At 41.3% G+C, this 14,617-nt stretch overlaps 1 protein-coding gene across 1 annotated transcript; it reads right to left on the minus strand.

Annotated features, from left to right (window-relative positions):
* Positions 1-39: 39 nt before the first annotated feature.
* Positions 40-13,881, minus strand: man2c1 (mannosidase, alpha, class 2C, member 1). Its single transcript, XM_047392778.1, has 26 exons — positions 13,683-13,881; positions 9,339-9,464; positions 9,115-9,238; positions 8,948-9,018; positions 8,687-8,864; positions 8,423-8,612; positions 7,333-7,439; positions 7,136-7,246; positions 5,892-5,984; positions 5,682-5,798; positions 5,506-5,601; positions 5,267-5,412; positions 4,880-5,003; positions 3,821-3,942; positions 3,633-3,718; positions 3,408-3,554; positions 3,256-3,335; positions 3,085-3,179; positions 2,906-3,010; positions 2,652-2,808; positions 2,419-2,562; positions 2,230-2,339; positions 2,064-2,143; positions 1,848-1,990; positions 323-426; positions 40-237 (listed from the first exon to the last, which is right to left on the minus strand). Exons 1-26 carry the CDS (start codon positions 13,781-13,783, stop codon positions 126-128), a joined length of 3,069 nt encoding a protein of 1,022 aa, XP_047248734.1. The 5' UTR covers positions 13,784-13,881; the 3' UTR covers positions 40-125.
* Between the last annotated feature and the right edge of the window lie 736 nt (positions 13,882-14,617).

Consider the following 14,617-nt stretch of genomic DNA (forward strand, 5'->3'; position numbering starts at 1 on the left):
TCAAAATATTGAAAAAATAAAAGTTTTTTTTTCAAAAGCTATTAGAAAAAAAAAGTCTTTATTCATTTATTGCAAGGCTTTCACATTAATGTCCCTCAGACCTTTCAACCATGGTGGACTAAACATCACAATCTGAGCAGAATTGTCATGATTTGAAAAGGTTTGAAGGTCAGAGAGATCCCCTCAGATGTGATGTGTGCTGGCTGGGTGGGGTCTGGCCTCTCCAAGAAATCGCAACTGAAAGAAATGGTTTGGTTCTTAGAGAACAATGCCAAAAAAAGCCGAGAGAATCATAATGAAAAAGAAAGTTAGAAGCTCTTACTGCCAGGCTTCCTTAACTGGAAGGTCGCTGCGCAGAGTTGCAGTAACGCTGCTCCCATGCGACTCGTAGAGACGCAGGACAAGCCTTCTGTTTCCGTCCTCTTCCTGTTAAAGTAAACAACACTTAGCTTTTCAAAAGTATTTTGTGTTTGGTATCATAAAAACAAACAAAAAGCATTCGTACACATTAGAAATCCATAACTGGTTGAAGGATATTTTTGCCTTTTAGTTTTACCCAGAAGTTGAAATATCACGTTTGAAGTTGGAGAAATGAACAGATTTAAATTAAGAGGGTTTTCACTAACCGGTCTCAAAATTAGCCATACTTAGTTTATTTGCACTTCTGATGATTTGCACCCTAATAAATCTTTTACATATCCAACATTATACTGATTCCTTTAGTGAATATTTTGTAATGTTTAAAAGTAGAAAATGCAGAGATATACTGTTGTAAGAATGCACTGCTAATAGTCTTGTCACTTAACATAGCAATTCTCACTGGTTTTGAACATAAAACTGTAATAAATTGATGATTGGGGTTGCATTTTTTTTTTTTTCATTTTTAGTTGTTAGCTTTACATTATAGTTATTTGTCTGTACCTTTCAAATAATGGCTAAAATGATTCTGGATACTATGAAAGGGCACCTAGTGGTACCTGGCATTTGAACCACTCCAATCAGTCATCCATCCATTCATACACACACTCACACACTCAGTGGTAGGCTACAACGAAGCTACAGCTGCCCCGAGGCAGGCTGACAGAAGCAGGGCTGCCATACAATCGCCACCACCGGGCCCTCTGACCACCATCAGCAAACAAGGCATGTAAAGTGTCTTGCCCAAGGACACAACGACAGACGGACAGAGCAGGGGTTTGAACCAGCAACCCACCCCTATGAACCCTATCTAGCCGTATATTACGTGTTGTCCTGTATTTAGCTCCATCAATCTTCCCATCAACTCTGACCAGCTTCCTTGTCCCTGCTGAAGAAGAGCATCCCCACATCATGATGCTGCCACCACCATGTTTCACTTTGGGAATGGGATAATCAAGGTGATTTGCAGTGTTAGTTTTCCACTGCATATTGTTCTGTATGGCTTTTGCAAATAACCCAAAAATTTCAGCTTTGTTCTAATCTGACCCTTCCTCCACATATTTGCTGTGTCAGCTGCATGACCCGAGGAACAATGCAAATGGTATTTCTTATCGGTTTCTGTCAACCTTTCTCCTTTTGCCAGTCTTACATAAAAAATTTGTTGAGTACACAACTAAACTAACAAACCTCTGAGGCCTCTTCCTTCGACTTCACAGTTATGCACTACTTTGTATTGGTCTATTACACAAAATCCCAATAAGTACATCATACGTATGTGGTTGTAATGTGAGAAAAAGTGAAAAAGGTTCAAGAGACACTAATATTTTCACAAGGCACTGTACACCAAGCTAGTTCTAATTTCCCCAGCCTCAACAGGTTTCACAAATCACGTTCTGTTTAAAAATGGAGCTTGGCTTGTAATCTAATACCTGTTTAATGGTCTCAAGTATGACTGCTACTGGACTGACTGAGAAGGCACTCCAGGGTACAGAGTCAGGGCAGCACTGGGTCGGCCTCAGAGGGTAGTTGAGGTTGTAAGCACACTGAATGACAGAAGCATCCTGGAGGGTTCCTATAAGACATGTTTGTTCAATGAGTCTTTCTGGTTTGTAACAAATTACATCACAAACATAAAGCAAACCTACTTGAGTGGGGCATGATGGCATATGTGAACTGATGATCCCCCATGTCGGCAGTGGTGTCGGGGGCCTTCGGTGCTCTCAGTCTGAGGAAATAGTATTTACAACGATTAAATGTGTTAAATTTGACTCCGCTGCCATTGTGGTGCCTAACAAGCAAAGGAAACCTCACAGGGACAGGGTCATTGTGTTCCTGTGGATGGAATAACCATATTTGGAATCATTCAGAAGTGCCACTCCAAAGTTGTGCTCTGATAGGTCAGCCCATTTGTGACCCCACACCTTAGACAGGAAACACAAAAAAAAAAACAGAGCTGTTAAAGACTGACTGGAAACGATGGGCAAGACTTTACTGCCCTACTTCAAATCTGGCCCAGTCCCACGATGTGTTCCAATGCGTGGGTCTCTGCAGATGACCAAACTGAATCTCATATGTAGCATTCGGGCTTCGTACTTGCACAGGAAACTCAACTTTGAGAAACTTGTGCGACTCTGCCCATTGCACCTGAAATTACAGAGATGTGTATTTCTTTAGTTGTTCAGATAGGATGTTTTAAAATAATAAGCAAAAACTAGTGGCAGATTTGAGAGTACCTTTGTGTTGAACTTGATGTAGGGACACATGGCATCCATGATGATCTCCTGTGTGATGGTGCTTTTATCGCTGATCCTAAGGGTGAAGCTGACACTGCCTCGCACCCCTCCTGAGGACGCCACCTGGACAGGCTGCACCACCTCCAGTACTGGCTTCCTAAAGAGTTCATATTTTAGATTTTGTTTTATAAATGTTCTAAACAGATTCCTGCCAACTCTGATGTTTGCAATGTAGTGACTGTGACGAATGAGACCTTGTCTGAAGATGGTAGTCCATCACATCCCAAGCATCCCAGTACAGGGGTACATCATTGAATATGACAAACTGGTTTCCAAAACAGCCATCAGAGATGGTTTCTCTGAAAGAATCCGAGGCCATTATTAGATTTGCCAACAGATCACGTACAGGAGTTTACTTGTGGTTTACCTTTACCTGTTTGCACTGATTAAATACAGTGATGCCAGTGTGCCATCTTTGCTGACGACCGCCTGTAAAATCCCATTCTCCATAAGGACCTTGCCGTGAGCCTGTAAACATACACAGGACGCAGTTAGATATATAAAATGTGAACTGCTCTGATATAAATCTCTTAGTAGTGATTACCTGAGGAGTGACGGAAACTGGAGTCACAGGCTGTGTCTCTTTGACAGGAGCCAAACCAACGCTGGGCGCTCTCACCAGAGCTGGTGGACCACAGGGCAGCAGATGTTAACTTTAAACCTAAACAACCGAAATATTTTGAATATTAAGCTTACCTAGCTCAGGTTTGTCAGTGTCATCTGTAATCTGAATGACTTCCCATCGCTCCCAGGGCAGAGAGTTAAACACAGCAAGAGAGCTGCCATGTGGCTCCAAGGCTTTGAACGCCTCCCGCAGAAGTACACCACCATCTTTTCTGATATCTTCAACAAGATGTAGAGAGATTATACCCAAGATATAACTGAAATTCAAACAGGAAACTGTTGCCCTAAACACTGTACCTTTATAATAATTAAGAGCATCTTCCACAACCATCCCTATGCAGCTGCCGGGAATAACATCATGGAACTGGTTTAGAAGAAGCAGTCTGTCACACAGTGGAAAAAAAAGAGACAAAAATAAAACACGTAACAAAAAACAACGTGGTGTTTCATAATTCTTCTGATTGAACTGTAAGTTATATTTGAACCTCCAGAGGTGCTGCAGTTTTTCTGCGGGATACAGAAACTTCTCGCTTCGGCAGAGGGCCAAGCTGCAGGCCGCCTCCACATCATGGAGCAGAGCCTCACACTGTCGGTTCTCACGTTTAATCTGCAGAAAACAAAAACAGCCTAAAAGCGGTGACACAACAATCCAAGTTTAATGTCTCGAAACTCAAAACTGTACCTCTTGTGATGTAGCAATCATCACGGTGTAACTGTTTGTTAAATTATAGCAATGCTCGTTTTTAATTTGAGAGCAAAATGTTGTGCATCAGGGTTCTGACAACATCTCCATCATAACATCCCAAATTTCTAGATTTTTCTGGCAGTTTTTAGAACATTCTGGACATCATGAACCTAGTTGGGCTTTATCTGTATGTTCCACAAACCATTAAACAGTAAAGTTGGCTTTAAATCCAGTGTTGTGATAAAAGGCTTTTTTCAATCTGGACAAACTTAGATCAGCTCCATTTTCAAGTCTATCACCCTGTCTTGACTAGAGTGTCTCACATTTAATACAGATACCTTAAATTCAAGTTTGTGACCCATGATATCTGATTTTGGCTTAATTTCTAAACACCAAAATGTTGTTTGGCAGACCTGAATCCACTGGAGAATCGATGGCACTCACTCCAACATGAATGATCTTGTGCTATTTGGGTAACTCCACTCCATAATGCCAGCACTATACGTATTAATGAATCCCAGCATTGCTATGAATGCTGAATTTTTAGCTGTGCACTCAAAGACTTTAAATGCTTTTTGCAAACTATTTCGCCACACCGCAGGATAATGTCCTTCAGGTTCAGATAAATCTATTTAGGTTTGGGCTCAGAGATTCTGTCTGAATAAAGATAAAAGTTTAGAAAATATAAGTATAAAAGTATGTAAAATTACCCACTCAAACTATGTTTAAGTTTGCTGGCGAGTTGAAATTGTGTAAAAGGAAAAGCATGTTAATTTTCATTCCTGATCAGAGTCTTTTGTAGAAACTAGAACCAATAACTCAGCCTTTGACATGGATCCAGGCTCTCTTCTGGCTCTACCTGTGCCTGTGTCGTGTAGGTGCCATTGTGCAGCTCCAGAAAAAGCTCTCCGGTCCACGTGCACAGTAGACCTGAGTCAGCCTGAAGCTGTGAGAAAAGCTTTGCAGGACTAGACATCTGGACCCTGAAAAAAGCCCATAACAGGACATGGAAGTGATTAAAATAATTTATATTTTTAATATTAGTTTATGACAGCATTTACTGAAATAATATAACACTATGACATGGTTCATATTCCTGTGAACTTCCAGAATGAACCACAATGTGACCACATGCTGACACACTCCTTCAAAACAATACCAGAACTGACATAGTACAGCAACATGAAGCCAAAATTAAAATAGTGGGTGGGAAGTGTTTGACTTAAAGTCAAACACCGGAACTCACTTGGGAAGTCCATCTGTGTCCTGGACCAGGCTAAGCCTGTCTAGCATCAGCTGTGTGGGGCCACCACCTCCGTCGCCAAAGCCAAACAAGGCCGCGCTGTGATTGGCCCGCCCTTTATCTTTGTTATTCTTCACAGATTTCACCAGCTATGGGTGGTGGAAAGCACAGAAGTGAGGTTAGACATTTTTAACCCAGAGTCAGCATTTATCATACCTATATGTACTGTATTATAGACTTACATCTTCAGTTTTTCCCTTCATTTCATAGGAATTTCCTGGTGGGAAGTGAGTTAAGACTTTTGAACCATCCAGACCCTCCCAGAAAAATGTGTTGTGCTTTGAAAATAGATATAGTAAAAAATGTAAAGTTACTTAAAAAAAAATGTTTTTACAGAAAATACATGCAAAATACTTACAGGAAAGGTGTTGACCAAATTCCAGCTCAGCTTCTGTGTCAGAAAATTGGAAATACCACATCTCTGCATGATTTGTGGAAGCTGGGCAGAGTAGCCAAATGTATCTGGAAGCCAAAACTGCAGAGCATGTAATGTAATAATAATAATAATAACCAACATTTTCAACAGAGATTATATAAGGTTTTGAGGGTATTTTTAAGGACATTCTACCTCTTTGCAATACATGCCAAACTCCTGATTAAAGAAGCGCTGGCCCTCCAGGAACTGCCGAACCATGGATTCACCTGAGGGCAGATTGCCATCCTTTAAGGCAAATATGTAGTTGTTACTAGACTTTACCTTTAAAAGTCATATATCATATTATACAGCCAGAAAACCTAAAACTCTTTAAAGTATGAAACATGAATAAACAAATGCAGGTGAGCTCTGTGGAAGTAAACACAGACTCAACATTTTAGTTTTCCTCTTCCTCACCCAATAAGTCACTACATAAACCTTCACTTTATGAACTCAAACTTGAGCTGCTTACTTTTCTACAAACACTTTTGTCTTGGGTGGACGCAGTCTTTTACACTGATGCCCAGGTTTGACTTTCCAAACATAACTTAATCACTCTTTGCAACTTAGTGCTGTGTTCTCTGCTCTCCTATGCTTGCTTTTATTCACACAGTGTTGTCCTGAAGCTGTATTCACAGGGCCAAATGAAAGAGTCTCTGACTGGTCAGAGACGGGGAGTCGGCAGAATCATCGCCTTTCAACCAAGCCTGTCAACAACAGGATAGTAAGAGAAGAAAGATTCTGTTGTTTTTAGTAAAGTAGCTACAGTATGAACTTTATCTTGTTGTCTCTCTCACACACACACACACAAATCAAGTTTTCTCGTTCCTGTCTGCAGTAGTGGGGCTGTCGTGGAACACAGGAGTTTGGAGGGGGCCTGCAGAGTTAAGGGGAGTGAGGCACAGGGACTGGTGGTTTCGTGTCTCAGCAGCAGCCCCCTGATGAAGGCTTAACAGTAGTCCCTGGAGTCAGCTTCATGTTGGGCTTCTCTCCACCTCCACCTGTGGCTCCAAGGCCCATCCTCTTCTGGATTTCAGCAGCCATGGTCCCGAAGGTCTGCTTCACATTGGTGGAGTTTTAACGCTGGTTTCCAAAAAAGGGATTCCCAGAGAGACTGCAAACTCCTTTGCTGTGTATAATATTCTAATCTTAAATGTGTTGTCTTCATTAGCTGTATACAGAAAATCATCAGTCTGTGTGTAATTAATCTAATCATCGTGTGTTTCATTTAGTGAAACGGGAAAAAACTGTAATAAATTAACTATTTAATAATTTTCTAGTTTATTGAATGAGTCAGTAGACAACATAACTACTGCCTGAACACAGCTGAAAAAGAAGACAGGTGTAAAACTGGTGCAGCTACAATAAAAATACCCACTATTTATCTGTAAGCTTACCATTTCCACCCATGTTCCTCCCACTGGAATGAACTGGCCTTTCTTCACGTAGTCCTGGATCTTGGAGAAAAGTCCCGGATACCAACTCTTTACCCAAAGAAACTGTTGGGCCTGAGGCAAAGAAAAGGGTGAAAACTGGACACAATCACAGATATTTGGAATATTTCATAAAAATAAAAAAAACAGTGTGTAACAACCTGAGAACAAGTGAAGACAAACTCTGGGTTCTTCTCCATTAAACCGACGACTGTCACCCAGCTTCGGCCACATTTGCGAATAGTCTCCTCGTACGGCCAGAGCCAGGCTGTGGACGAAGACGCAGAATATTAAATGCATTTTCTGTTCGATACTTTTACAAGTACTAACAGCAACTACGTTTTCAATGCAATATGTCATTTAAAACAAAATATGTATAATAAATATATACTTTGATACATACTGTATAATTACCAAACATTTTTAAGGACACTACAAAATACAGTTTTAAAATTATAAAACAGTGTTTAACTTTTTCTCTCATATAAGAAAACCTCTAGAATTTAGAGGGAAATTTCAATAAATACAAATATTGTTTAAAAAGTACATTTATTTTAACAATTTAAATCAAAAAGTTTTTTTTAATTTAATTTAAATGTACAACTGTACAAACAAATGTGAACTAATTTACATATCAACACATAAAACAAACTCTGTATACAAATAATGCATCAAGGAGAGGTTATCTTGTAAAAGTAATGTTTCTCAACATAATGAGGAAAACTACTATTTCTAGTGCTACAGAACATGGCAATGTTTAAAGATTCAAAGAAATCACTGTATGAAGGGTAAAGCCTTGTTAAGCAAAAGCGAAATGGTAACTTGAGGTGCAGAAGCACCGAGTCAAACAGCCCTACCTGCTTCTGCAGTAAAAATCTCTGCAAGGGTTTAGGATTACTGGTCAAAACAACTGTCAGTGAACACATTTTATCGCTGCAAAGTTTGTTGCTGCAGACTTGCACAGAAGCAAAAAACTGTCCTATTAATACGCCTGAGTGAGTACTTTTTTTCAAACTGTGGAAACATCTTTTCTTTGTAACATTTTGGTTAGATACAGTACTGGTGATTATGTTATTGTTTTATTTACAGTTTAAAAGCATCTTTATTTTTTGTAAAGAATTATATTGTGAAAAGTTGTCTGAATTTTCAAAAGTATGTTTAGAAAAAAGAAAAAAAAAATTATAGCAGCATGTCAGTATGGGTTTGCTGGACTGCTAAAGTTATAGAAATTAAATGAGTGAAAAAGAAGACCTGAATCTATGTGGCAATGACCCATTGCATGGACAGTGTGCTGGCTTTCTCCGTTGCGCTGGTGAAAGAACTTGTGGGCCAGACTGTGAGCTTTAGAAAAGGAACTGGGATCAAACGGGTCACAAAGGTTCACCATCTCATTAGCAGTGAAGAGAGCCTGGTACCCCCGTTGCTCCCCATCTCCAAGCTCCTGTTTAAAAAGAGTTTCAGGTTATCCCTTTATTTTACTCAGGCATTATCATGTGCTGTTTTAACGAATTGTACCTTAACAATGTCAACAAGCATCTCAAACTCGGTCAGCAGCTTCTGCACATCCCTATTGAATGTCACCAACTCAGCTTTCTGTACAGAAAACATCTTGTTTGGGTCTGGAGCTGCAATAAAGGATCCTTGACCAGCACCAAAAAGCCCATTACAGGCCACTTCCACATAAAGGGTGACCCTTCACAGAAAGAGAGGAATATAAAAACAAGCCAAAACAAATGCAGAAATAGTATTTAAATCCAACTTCAGTCCTGTGCTGACCTGTGGGGCTCTTCATCTTTCAGACAGTCAGACAAGATATAGCTTGTCTTTTCCCCCTCTTTCGTTAATCCCTGTAAGCAAAAATTGTATTTCACACATTTTATCTGGTTCAGGTGCACTTTTAGGTTTAAAATAGTCTGATTTAAAAATAACTTCTGCAAAGTTACCTGAACGGGCTGTCCATCTCTCCAGACCATTCCCTCCCCATCACTTTCCCAGAGGAGATGAACCTCTTTTCCTCTCCAGGATTCAGGGATTGTCAGGGACACTTTAAACCAGCAAGTCCACCATCTTGAACAGCAATAAAGCTTGGGTTAGTTCCTGGATTTTGAGCGTGTAAAAGATTAGAGACTAATAAAAACAAAAAGAAATCAGAGAATTCCTCTCTTACGTAGGTCCAAAGGTATCACCGACTTTATAAGGTGCAAAGTTCTGCTTGGAGGCTTCAGCATATGAGATTCTGGTCTGAGACAGGAAGAAGCTGATGGATTCCAGCAGACAAGACTCCCCATAAAGTCTGCAAAGTTGAGTAATTCATGAAGCAAAAGCAGGATTATTTAGACAGACCCACAGCGGCATGCAAAATTATTCATTTTATTATTTTTTTTAATTCAAAAATTATTATCTGTAATGTTACAAGCACAAACCTCCATGTATTTTATTGGGATTTTAGGAAGTACTGCATTTTACTTTTTTTTTTTTTTTTTTTTACTAAAAACAAAACTGAAAACTAGGCCATGTTTTTGCATTGTACTCACTTTAGCCAGGTTACCCCAAAATAAAATCTGATGCACCCTATTGCCTTCAGAAGTCACCTAATTACATCTAAAGGTTTGAATGAATCACTGTTCAATCCATAATCCTAAAATAGAAAGATTATGGCATACCTACTAAGACATGCCTGTCCAAAAAAACTGACAGGCTAGACAAGGAGAACATTAATCAGAGAAGCAGCCATAAGGGCCATGGTACCTTCACAGGTCAGGTGGGAGAATCTATCAGCAGGACAACTATTTATTGTGGACTCTGCAAATCTGGTCTTTAAGAAAGCCATAAGAACAAAGATTTGCAGTTTGCCTCAAGACACAGCAAATGTGCTTTAAGGGACTCTGGACAGATGAGACCATAAGTGAAATTTCTGATCAACATGCAACATGTGTGCGCATGATCTCCACAGTAAAACATGGTGGAGGTATAATTACGTTGAGGAAATTATATCCTGCACCAGGGACAGGGAAGCTAATTTAATTTTCCTGAGATCGACTTCTTTTGCAAAGAAAAACAAGTAAAAATGTCTGACTAAATGTGTGAAGCTTATAAAGTCTATTCAGATTTTAATTTGTAAAACAAAATATATTAAATAGATTTTTCTTGAACTTCACTATCTTTTTTGTTTTTTCGAGTGGTGACAGAGTGAGTCACTGCTGATGCTTTGAGCGTGTGTCATATTTTGTGTTTTTATGTTTTTCGAGCCACAGTTCTGTGGTCTCATTCAGCAGAGAGGAACTTCTCAACATCAGAGAGTCTTCTCTTGGGATTTTTTCACCATTACTCATCGATCCGAGCTTCACTGAGCTCCTGGTGAGAGGAGCCGCGGCACTCTATGGGATCCTGCGCCGAAAGCGTCGGAGGGGAAAGCGTGCTGGCGCGCTGGTAAAGCTCCGCCAAAGAGGACTTCGCACAGCACTGCTTTCAATCCATCTGACAAATCTCCGCTCTCTAAGCAACAAGAGGGACGAGCTGCTTCTTCTCACCGGTAAAAACACGGACCTCCGCGGATCAGCGGTTCTCTGCTTCACCGAGACATGGCTGAGTGGAAACATCCCGGACCGCGCACTGCTGATGCCGGACTTCCAGCTGTTCAGAGCTGGAAGTCTGAGCAGCTGGGGAAGAGGCGAGGAGGCGGAATCTGCTTTTATATAAATGAAGGTTGGTGCAGAGACGTAAAAGTGCTGGGAAAAACATGTGGTCCTGATCTTGAGTCATTTTCCATAATCTGTAAGCCGTTTTATTCACCGAGAGAGTTTTCCTCGTTTATAATAATCGGCTCATATTTTCCACCGCATGGCTGCACTTCTGCCGCGGAAAAACATCTTATTGAGCTGATTACAGACCTGGAGAAAAAATACACGGACTCTTTCATCATAATACTGGGAGATTTTAACAGAGCAAACCTCTCCAATGAACTCCCCAAATACAGACAGCATATAAAGTGTCCCACCAGAGACAAAAACACACTGGACCATTGTTACACAGCTTTAAAGGACTCATATCATGCTGTTACCAGGGCTGCTCTGGGATTTTCGGATCATTATCTAATCCACCTCATCCCAACCTACAGACAGAGACTAAGAGCTTCCAAACCCAAGGTTCACACTGTTAAGAAGTGGACTGAGGAATCAAAGCAGATGCTACAGGCCTGCTTTGAATGCACAGACTGGACTGTTTTTGAAACCTCACCCACTGACTTAAACCAACTAACTGATGTGGTGACATCAGTTTCTGTGAGGACATGTGTGTGCAGACCAAGACCTTCTGCACCTTTGGGAATAATAAACCATGGTTTACTCCACACCTCAGGAATCTGCGCAGGGAAAAGGAAGAAGCTCACAGCAGTGGAGATTGGGCGCGGTACTGGCAGGCCAGGAACAAACTAACAAAGGAGATCAAAGCAGCCAAGAGAAGCTATAGTGAGAAGCTGAAGAACAGCCTTTCTACTGGTGACACTTCAGCTGTATGGACCGGTCTGAGAAACCTGACTGCCTATAGGAGCCCCTCCACCCATCCTGAACAGAGTCGTCTCCTGGCTAACCGTCTAAATGGCTTCTACTGCAGACATGACAAGAAGCCATTCACACCTCAAACCACCTCCTCTACATCCCATTAAGGAACAAATTTGACCCGTAAAACAACCAACCCCCTAACTTCAGATCCTCTGCCTGCACTAAAGATCTCAGAGGAAGAGGTAAACAGGCTCTTTCAGCGCATGAAAACAAAGAAAGCTGGAGGACCTGATAACGTCTCCCCATCAAGCCTGAAAGCCTGCGCACATCAACTCGCTCCGATCTTCACAAGGATCTTCAACGAGTCACTGGAGAAATGTGAGGTCCCCTCCTGCCTCAAACGATCCACCATCATCCCGGTGCCCAAGAAATCCTCCATCCTAGGATTAAATGAGTACAGGCTTGTAGCCCTGACGTCTGTGATCATGAAGTCCTTTGAGCGGCTGGTGTTGAAGCACCTGAAAGACATTACAGGCCCCCTGCTGGACCCCCTGCAGTTTGCTTACCGAGCAAACAGGTCGGCAGATGATGGTGTTAACTTAGGTCTACACTTCATCCTGCAACACCTCGACCGTCCAGGGACATACGCCAGGATCCTGTTTTTAGACTTCAGCTCGGCCTTTGACACCATCATACCAGACATCCTCCACGAGAAGGTCACCTAGCTCAAGGTCCCAGCCTCCACCTGTCAGTGGATCAACAGCTTCCTGACAGACCGACAGCAGCAGGTGAGACTGAGGAGCATCTTCTCCCAAACCAGATCAATAAGTACTGGTGCCCCCCAGGGTGTGTTCTATCCCCACTCCTCTTCTCTCTGTACACAAATGACTGCACCTCAGCGGACTCGTCCGTGAAACTCCTGAAGTTTCCAGATGACACCACTGTCATTGGACTGATCCAGGACGGTGATGAGTCGGCATACAGACAGCAGGTGGATCGGCTGGTACACTGGTGCGGTCAGAACTACCTTGAACTCAACCCACTCAAGACTGTGGAAATGGTGGTGGACTTTCGGAGAACACCACCCCCATACACCCCCCTCACCATCCTCAACAACACCGTGTCAACTGTGGACCACTTCAGGTTCTTAGGAACCACCATCTCTGAGGACCTGAGATGGTCTTCACACATAGACACTGTTCGGGTGAAGGCCCAGCAGAGACTGTACTTCCTGAGGCAACTCAAGAAGTACAACCTTCCACAGGAGCTGCTGGTCATCTTCTACACTGCCATCATTCAGTCTGTCCTGTCTTCATCCATCTCAGTGTGGTTTGGCTCATCCACAAAACAGGACAGGTCCAGACTGGAACGAATAATCAGGACTGCAGAGAGAATAATCAGAGCTGACATTCCCTCCATCCAGGACTTAAACAGGTCTAGGGTCAGGAAAAGAGCTGCTAAAATCTCTGCAGACCTCACACACCCTGCACATAAACTGTTCAGAGCTTTACCTTCAGGCCGCCGCTACAGAGCACTGTTTACTAAAACCAGCCGCCACAGAGACAGTTTCTTCCCCCAGGCTGTTTCTCTGATGAACATTCAATAGAGTACAAAACAACTGCATACTGAAGTTGGTAATGCACCTTTGTATAAATGTATATTTAAGGACATAACGATACAGGCAATAAAAACTAATATTTAAAAAATATTTTTATTTATTTAAATATATTTAAAAACCCACAGAGCAAAGTGTACTGGAGTCAAATTCCTTGTTTGTATGTACGAACTTGGCAATAAAGCTGATTCTGATTCTGCGCGTCTTTGTATTTGTTCATCACATGAAATCCCAGTCAAATACCACGCAAAGCCGTGGCCGTAAAGGGACAAAATATGGTAAAAGTGAATACTTTTGCAAGCCACTGTATGTAAACTAACTGAAGCAAAGTGCTGGGTCTCCATTGTTATTTTGCAGCACCAGTTTGGTCGGTGCAGCTCAATGAACGAAGCCTTACCGTCCTCTCAGGTTGCAGTCAGTAAAATAAACATCAGATATAAACTTCTCCGCTCTCTCCAGGAGAGTGCGCCTGTTCTTCAGCACAGGCGGGTGATACATCACGAAAAACACGCAAAAAACACTCCAAATGGTAAAGGGTGTATAACAGGAACTGTTTGGATTGCAGCTGGACGTGGACGGCTCAAAGAATTCACGCAGAACCCGGAAGTAAAACGAAATAGATTGTTTTCTTGCATTTAAAAATATTGGCCGCTAGATGTCAGTGTTGCTCGATTACAAAACATGCACTGGTGCTTTTGTCATGCATAAGGCGAAAACAACTGTGAACGTTTATCGGTGATTAAAACAAATCCAGTTTGGCTCACTAAAAGATTTGTTTAGTTTCACTGAAAAAAACGGTGTATGCAATGATCAATTTAATAACAAAGTAGCAACTTGTTTGGAGAACAAAAATTCTATGGATACGCTTATTTAATTTGAAAAGACGTTATGATTTTATTTTTTATGTTTTTTTTTGTTGTTTTTTTTTTTTTACAGAAGTCATTGACATCTAGTGCAGACTCACAGAAACACCCTCTCTGGATCACAACCAAACAAATTTGGCAAGCAACAAATACATCTTGACACATGTCATGCCATTAAAAGACAAATATGGGAACAGGATATTTGCAATGAAATGTTGGCAAAAGCAGGAACACGCAGAGAAAAACGGCATGGAATAACTGGTGAATGTTTAAACAGAAGATAACAGAGCGCACTATGTTAAGAATTCAATGCATATTTTATCAATTTATTCCGTCACATCACATCATACTGTAATTTTGAGAAATACAGTAAAAATAAATCTATGTCTTCTAAAATGAAGGCAGAGTTTTAACATTATGTCACCAGGGGTCCAACAAGCTACTTAGAAGATTTTCAATGTGCTGAGAC

This window comes from Girardinichthys multiradiatus, chromosome 2 (genome assembly GCF_021462225.1).
Source record: "Girardinichthys multiradiatus isolate DD_20200921_A chromosome 2, DD_fGirMul_XY1, whole genome shotgun sequence".
In the NCBI taxonomy this organism is placed as follows: domain Eukaryota; kingdom Metazoa; phylum Chordata; class Actinopteri; order Cyprinodontiformes; family Goodeidae; genus Girardinichthys; species Girardinichthys multiradiatus.

Bases quoted from the DNA above. Each gene is read 5' to 3' on its own strand.
- man2c1 (XM_047392778.1), bottom strand. From the start codon at position 13,783: ATGTATCACCCGCCTGTGCTGAAGAACAGGCGCACTCTCCTGGAGAGA. The intron at 2,809-2,905 runs GTCTCATTCGTC...TGAACTCTTTAG, and splicing joins GACTACCATCTTCAGACAAG to GAAGCCAGTACTGGAGGTGG. The intron at 2,563-2,651 runs GTACTCTCAAAT...CTGTAATTTCAG, and splicing joins ACATCAAGTTCAACACAAAG to GTGCAATGGGCAGAGTCGCA.